The 8,350-nt window shown below is 33.0% G+C and overlaps 1 protein-coding gene across 1 annotated transcript; it reads left to right on the top strand.

The window, feature by feature from the left end:
• The first annotated feature begins 1,348 nt into the window (after positions 1–1,348).
• LOC111387935 (pyruvate dehydrogenase E1 component subunit alpha, mitochondrial) lies at positions 1,349–7,354 on the top strand. The gene is made up of 8 exons (XM_023012569.1): positions 1,349–2,212; positions 2,728–2,807; positions 3,254–3,331; positions 4,590–4,685; positions 4,791–4,862; positions 4,957–5,010; positions 5,113–5,178; positions 6,962–7,354. The coding sequence occupies exons 1-8, from the start codon at positions 1,531–1,533 to the stop codon at positions 7,004–7,006; spliced, it is 1,173 nt and encodes a 390-aa protein (XP_022868337.1). The 5' UTR covers positions 1,349–1,530; the 3' UTR covers positions 7,007–7,354.
• Positions 7,355–8,350: the final 996 nt, after the last annotated feature.

Raw genomic sequence — 8,350 nt, 5'->3', positions numbered from 1 at the left:
TTTTGATAAAGATTTTTTGAGAAATGCTTATTTGAATTTTTTTTTTTTTTTTTTTGGGGAATAAATGGTCAAACCGTTTGAAAAAAAATTATAGATGACATGAGAAATGATATTTCTTAAAAAATATTAGTTAAAAATGAGTATAAGAGACAATAAATGTCTAGAGAATCAAAATATGTTTTATTTAACAAGAACCAATATGAAATATTTGAATTCAAATTAATTTTATAATAATAAAGTAGTATACTGGTCGTAAAGTAGAATACTGGTCGAAAATCGCATATCCGACACTAATAGACTCATGGAAAAAAAATCTTTTTCAATATTAATGTTTGTACTAATTACATTTGTAGTAATTATATTTTACTTAGTGTCAATTACAGACACCCCGATTTTCTTCAATTGATAATTTATACTTAAATATACCGAGTGTTTGAGCTCCATTTTTTTAAGAATGTATTTTAAAATAATATATTGATGGAGAATATGTGGTTAAAAAAATAAAAAATATATTTGATTTGTGTGTAAAATTATTTTAATGAAAAATAAGTGGTTGAAAAGAAGAAAAAAATATTTTAGAAAAAATGGGAATCAAACACTCCCAAAATTTCATTCAGATAACTATAATTTTATTTTATTCAATAGGTGATATGATAATCAATAAATAATTGTCATCAGACGTAATTGTTAATTACTAACATGAAATATAGGAATGACTTTCGCTGTTACATTTACTTTTTATAAAAGAGTTTTTAGAGAAAATTTTTTTAATTTTCGTTAGAAAAATAATATTTAAAAGAACTTCTAATTAAAAAAAAATTTAAGTAAGCCACATGTGATCAGCTTTCTTTTAAAACTCTTCTAATTAAAATAATCACTTTTTATGAAATTAGTCAAATATGTTTAAAAGATGCTTTTGAATCTCAAAAACTCCTTTTACTTTTCAAAAGTCATGCCAAACGATTCAGATTTCATCAACCTTACGGGATTAAATTGGACATAATTATTTGAGCAAAATTAAATTAAAAAGAAATTATTTGATTGAAGAAAATTGAAATACGAAGACTAGTGATCTTATTGTGAGCCTGTTTAAATACTTTTTTGGCTTAAATGTATTTAGGAATAATATTTTAATGGAAGATGTGTAGTTAAAAATAGAAAAAAATTGGATTTGCATGTGATATTATTTTATTAAAAAAATATATAATAAAAATTAAGATAGAAAAAAATATTTTTAAAATAATGGGACCAAACAAGGGCCATGAAAGTAATTTCAAGTTGTTAACTTATTATTGATTTATTATTATTATTATTATTTCCGCAGCCAGCCGCAGACTTTTTTCACTTCCATTTTTCCTCAGTTTTTTAAGATACTTTCCAGCATTGTGTTCTTTTCCATTTCTCATCGCTCACAACCGAACCCAGGATTCTCCCCTTCACTCCTCGAACAGCAGGCACATATTCTTTTACAAAACTAAACTAAAATCCCCAACGTCCAACCTAGAATCCGGCCTTCATCCTACGGCCAAAATGGCTCAGTTGGCTCGCCGGACCACCGATCTCTTGAAACCCTTCTCCGCCGCACTTTCCTCCACGCGCCTCCTCACCACCACCTCTACCACCCCAATTATAGTCGAGACATCTCTCCCCTTTACCGGCCACAAGATCGATCCGCCATCTCGCTCGGTCGAGACTACTCCTCAGGAGCTTATGACCTTTTTTCGTGACATGGCTCTTATGCGTCGAATGGAAATCGCCGCCGACTCTTTATATAAGGCGAAATTGATTAGGGGATTCTGTCACCTTTATGATGGTCAGGAAGCGGTGGCAGTGGGTATGGAGGCTGCGATTACTAAGAAAGACTGCATAATCACAGCCTATCGTGACCATTGTATCTTCCTAGGCCGTGGTGGAAGACTTCTTGAAGTCTTTGCAGAGCTTATGGGGAGAAAGGATGGGTGTTCTAAAGGGAAAGGAGGTTCGATGCATTTTTACAAGAAGGATAGTGGTTTTTATGGAGGGCATGGTATCGTAGGGGCACAGATTCCATTGGGGTGTGGATTGGCGTTTGCACAGAAATACAGTAAAGATGAGAACGTGACATTTGCCATGTACGGTGATGGTGCAGCAAATCAGGGGCAGTTGTTCGAGGCCTTGAATATGGCTGCTCTGTGGGATTTGCCCGCGATTTTGGTCTGCGAGAATAATCATTGTAAGTAATGAAATGGTTATAGAGCTAGACTATTTGTAGGAGTCTGTAATTACAGGTTGCGATTCTATGCGAAATTAGTTTTCATGAATATATCTGTTCTCATGTAACAAAGCTGTGTGTTCCAATACTTCTATTCTAAAAGGTTGATTTTTTAATATTGTTTTATCAGTTACATAATCACTAGAATGTTTCTGTATAGTTTGTGATTTGACTGTTATTCGGAATTATATTTGATGGTTTGGCGCCAATGTTTTGTAAGTTTGCTGCAAACATGTACCTTAATTAAAGATTGGGGTAATAAATGCAGTCATTATAAATTGGGGTGTGAAATTGTTGTTTATGCAAATTAACAGTTTCCTGAGTAATTACACATCCATTGTAATGCAGTTGTATATGATGTAGTATATGCCATTTTTAATCAGTTTGAGTTATTTTATGGAGATATCTGGGTATGAGTTGGGTGTAAATAGTTAATAGTAGTAGATTTGATTCTCTCAATTGGATTGTTGCTGCAGATGGGATGGGAACAGCAGAATGGAAGGCTGCAAAGAGTCCTGCTTATTACAAAAGAGGGGATTATGTTCCTGGTTTGAAGGCAAGTTTATTGCTTGACATTGATGTTGTGTCAGTTGTCTTTCATATTCTCTGATATAATATAGATAGGGGATATATTTACTCTACTAGAATGGGAAGGTATAGAATTCTACAGGGAAGAGAATTTGGTAGAAATTTTGATTAATCTGTTTTCAATTTCAAGGCTTTATTTTATGCCACATTTCTAGTTAGGTTGTCTCTGTTCTCCTGAGCTGAAGTCTGAAAGAAAATGTCTCTCTTTGTACTGAACTTCTATACAACAACACAGCAATAGGATTTCGTGGGCCATTTAACTTGAATTTAAAGTTTCTGAACTCCACTTCCCTATATTAAATTTTTGGAGATGTTGAATAATTTCTTGTCTAGTGAAACAATTGTTTCTTTCCTATGTTGTTTGTTATTTATTCTATTGTTTGTTTTCCATTCCACGTTCATGTCTCAAAACAGGTAGATGGTATGGATGCCTTTGCTGTCAAACAAGCATGTAAGTTTGCCAAGGAGCATGCTTTGAAGAATGGACCAATTGTGAGTGCATACTGGGCTTTGTGAATACTGATATAAAGATAATTCTTTTCTCTGTGATTCCTTTTCGTTGCTATGGCTATCTCACATGGATCCATTGACGTTAACCTTTCTATCAGATAGCATGTGTACTTGCAGAAGCATGTACTGGAAGGATTTTGTGGAGGATGCTTAATGATAAATAAGAAAACAAGATTTTCATGATGAGGAATATGTAAATTGAGTTTCATGCAATATTATTTTCTTCTTTTGTAGTACCAGACTATCTAGCTGACACCTAGACACCAAACACATTGAAAAACTTAACATGGGTTAGTTTGTAGATAGCAGTCTTCATTTTCATTAGTTTATTGTCAATAGTGAGGAAATCATTTCATGGGGAAAGCCAGGATTTAGTTTGGAAGGATTTGTTCGTGATGCTATAAGGCACAGGGAAACCAGCATTTTCTCTTATTTACTTTTTAAATTAGGAACAGGGGACATTGGTTTTCTAGACTTCTGTTATTTGGATTTTTTTAATTTTTTTTTATATAACTATGGACATTTTATTTTTATTGATATAATTGATTGAACTTATGCTTCCTGTGTACCTGGACTGCTGCCTTGGCAGTGAAGCAATAAATCTTATTCAAAAACATAGATAACCATTTTAATTGATTTTTTATATACGGAAAAATTTCTTGTAAGTTGCGTATTTTTAGTTTTCCAGCTCATCAATGTTTAAACACGTGTGTGTTGTTAACATATAACTGTTTCATTAAAATGATAAATGAAGATAATGTTCTGTAACTTTGGTAATTCGCGTATAGCATGTCATAGTTCAAGAACACCAGTTTAGTGTTTCTTATTAAAAAAATTGATCACTTGAACTTCACCTTTAATTGTCTTTTCTTCTGTTTTACACTTAACGACTTAATCATATTCATATTGCCTTGTCAACTATTTAAGTCTCTGTTTCCCAGTGAAGATAATCCATATCTGAATAGATAAAGGGAAGAGAGAGATGAGTTCGGAGAGAATTAAGTGTCAAAATAATTTTATTGTCAGCATTCAAATTGCCAATGCAATGTACAGGACTCATTGTCTTGTATATTTATCGCTGGAAGTTTATATATTCTGTTTGTTGAGTGTCCTCTCTTAGTCAACTTGACATGGCATGTGCTACTCAGTTGTATCCTAAATATTTACTGATAAGATGTATGTTTTTCTTTTTCTATTTATGTCATGTAACACATTAATGTTTTCCCTTGATTATTTTCAGATCCTTGAAATGGACACTTACAGGTACCATGGGCACTCCATGTCTGATCCTGGCAGCACATACCGCACACGTGATGAGATCAGCGGCGTGAGACAGGTGGATTAATTTTTAATGTTCTCTCTCGTGGGAGTGTAAATTGGAAATAATTATTTCTTGAGCTTTCAGTACAAAGTGTTAATTAGTATCCGCTTTTGTGTCCAGGAACGTGATCCAATTGAAAGAATTAGAAAGCTTGTTCTATCTCATGATCTAGCCACTGAAAAGGAGCTGAAGGTAATGTGGAAATATGTTTTGCACAGTGTGAGCTTTCATCCTAATAAATCATTATTATTAAGAGATTTTTGGCTGTTCTTACTTTTTCCGACAGGATATTGAGAAAGAAATGAGAAAAGAAGTAGATGAAGCCATTGCACAAGCTAAGGTGAGAAGTTTTGCATTGTTTTTTTGCTTGGTTTTGGAGAATCTTGAAGAATACCTTTGGAAGTTTGTTTTAGTATTATTAATATCTTATTTGGCTTTCCAGGAGAGCCCCATGCCAGATCCTTCTGAGCTCTTTACTAATGTGTATGTGAAAGACTTTGGAGTTGAGGTACATATTTTTTATTTTTATTTTTATTTTTATTTTTTTTGGGTTAATATTTATTTTATTTTAAGATACTCTGCATTTGTCTTTTTATTTCTTTCTATCGTTTGAGTGAATAAGATGACCGAATATGCTTCTTGGTTAGATTGTAATTAGTTTACTATTTAGCATGAGATAAATTTATGTAATTCTGTTTTCCCATATCTGGAGTTGTGAATGTGTGTTTTTTATCCTACATGTCATGTCTGACTGTATCGACAGTGCATCAAGGATTCTGCTAAATTTTGCATGATTTAGCAGTTTCCAACAAAGTAGGAGATTATATTTTGTAAGTTTTTGCCTTCTCCTTTGCAACCCACGGCACGTCGAATTGTAGAGGTGATTTGTTTAGCATTAGAGATATAAAAGAATTCTTTGTTTGGGTGACATTGTGGACTGGCATAGTGCTAACTGCTAAGTGCTCCATAGGCTTTGTTGTTTTGCACTGTTAGAATGCAGTGTAGGAATGAGGTGGAATTAAAGTAATGGGACAAGCAGAGTATGGTATACATTTATATTCTCTAATTATTGATAACGATTTGGAAGGAGTCTTTTGCAGTAGTAATTTTTAGAACGTATGTTTCAACATATTTAATTACTTTTTCCCAAATCTCATGCAAATCATGTTTGCAATCATTGAATCGTAAGTATTACTAAGTTATTTCTGTCTATATGAAGAAATTAACAATGGGGCCTATGGATAATTCCATAGGCTTAATTGCTTGACTGCTCCATAGGTTTTGATTGTTTTAAAAGTGTCCTGAAGGCGTGTAATTAAATGAATTAAAAGATGGAAATTGGCGAGGCTTTGGATTCAGATGGGCTTGTTGGGTGTGAAATATCTTGGAGAAGTTGTTTCTTAACTGACCAAGGTAATTGAGGAAGAAACCATTTCAACCAAAAAGATGCCATATGACTGGAATAAGGGTATGCTAGCTCCCATTCAATGAATAATGGAGATATATGTTAGAAATTACAAAACGAATATTTGGAGGAGAGTGATCAAGCTACAGTTTATACTTGTAGACTGCTTTGAGAAAATTAGTTGGGCCTTCTGAAACTATTTATTTGTTAAGGAGACTAATGAAGCGAAATAGAATATAAGAATAAAAAATGTTTTATAGTGGCCTATTGATTCTTAGAAGTTAGAATACTAAGGAGTCAAAGCCAAGTACATGGATGTCATCAGGGATCCGCGTGATGGGAATTTCATCAGAGTTAGAAGTAATCAGAAGAATCTTGCAAGTTTTCGATTATTGTGTGGTTGCATAAATAGTGCTCTTTAATTCCGTATTTGTTTATTTTGCATCAAGAAACAAGGAATGAATTTAGGTGCACATTTTAACCTTTCCATTTTGCATTATATTTGTTCTTAGTTTATTTTGGTGTATGACTTGTGATGTAGGATTATGTTAAATTCACTGACCTTCTGGGCAGGTCTTTCCTGCCTTCCTCCCTTTCGATCTATCTATATATCCATGTGCATGTGTACGAGTATGCAGCAAAAGATATCAAAACCCTCTTGTTTTGAGTTGAGATTTAATTTTGGCGTTGTCTTTCTTACTGGTTTAAATTTCTTTGAAGCTGCTTATATTTGAGTATAAGCTGGTGGTATGGAGTAGAGTTGACGTGCAAAAAATGTTGAGTTGTAGTATAGAGATTTGATAGTATCAAATATGTAATGCTGAAAATTTAAATTTGGCAAAAGCTGCTGAACTGAGGAACTGTAAATTCTTGTTTAATTTTACAGGCTTTTGGAGCGGATAGGAAAGAACTCAGAGCCGTGCTTCCATGAGTCAAATCAACAAACTGTGCTTCTCAGAAGCAGAAGCTTGGACGAACGCGGAATAAAACATAGATAACTCTGGGAATGGTTGCAATACGAGATTCTTCATGCAATTGCTTGGTTTTGCACGTTCTTTTTTCCCCTTTTTTGGCATTTAGTTTCCTGATATGGAGATTAGGAATGATTCGTTTGTGTTACTGTTATTACACTGGTTGATATAATTTTTTGCATTGCAAATTGATATTTCCAATTAGAAAATGGGTTACACTGATCCTATCTATGTATTGACATGTACAGCGCATTTAAGGTTTGGCTATCCTCTAGCACAAATTATATGCTTCCAAGAAGTTTGCAGTAGACCCTTCTTCTTCTTCTTTCTTATTTTATTTTATTTTTTTCTCTTTTTAAGCTTAGCCAAACATGTACATGTAGACATAACCCTTGTTTAACATCCATGATGAGTCCTTGCAATACCCAATATTCATATACATATATATGATCGAGGTCTTGGGGATCTTCAATTATGATGTAAAATAGATTTAAATTGTGATTCAGATCTCCAAAATGGTAGAAGATATCTCCAATGTAGAGATACAAAGGAAATGCAAATTGTATTTTTCAGTTGAAAATGTATTTACAAGAGGCAAAAAGTGAACTTAAATTTTTTCATTTGAGCAAAATTTGAATTTAGATTCATTGGAATGTAAATGAAGATGTCAAAGTGATTTTGATGATATTAATTTACCGTCAATTTTATTTTATGATTGGAGATGCTCTCAAGACACGTAACTAATATTTTTAGGGGAGATGCGTGCTATACAGTAATCAATATATGTGTATGTTTGAAATCACAACCTATAACTGAAATTTTAGGTGGCATAAAACTTTTGGTCCTAACCCACAATTGTCAGATATCAATGATTATCAATCAACATCTCAACAAATCATGGTAAGCTATTTATCCAACGTGCTATACGACAATTAGCTTGTGAGTGCTTAATGGTGGATTTTAAATAATGTGTGATTAAAAATTATGTTTAAACCAATTTATAAACACTATCAAATAAGTAAGAATGAATGATCGTCTTCCTTGATCACTCCCGATATTCAGGAATTGTTATACATCCAAAACTTTGGAAGTAGCTCGCAAAGGTCGTCATTTAATTGAAACGAAACAATATAATATACCATAGATTGTTAAACTTCAGAAGCTACAATGCCCATCTCAACCTCCACCACTAGGAACCTTAGAACTTGTTGCATATTTGATTAAGCTTAAAGAGCTTACTTGTCAATAAAGTTAAAGTTAGTACTTATAAGCAAATAAACTTTAACATAAAGAAGTGATTATTT

This window comes from Olea europaea, unplaced genomic scaffold (genome assembly GCF_002742605.1).
Source record: "Olea europaea var. sylvestris unplaced genomic scaffold, O_europaea_v1 scaffold439, whole genome shotgun sequence".
Classification (NCBI taxonomy): Eukaryota; Viridiplantae; Streptophyta; class Magnoliopsida; order Lamiales; family Oleaceae; genus Olea; species Olea europaea.
This window is presented reverse-complemented; position numbering and strand designations above follow the sequence as displayed.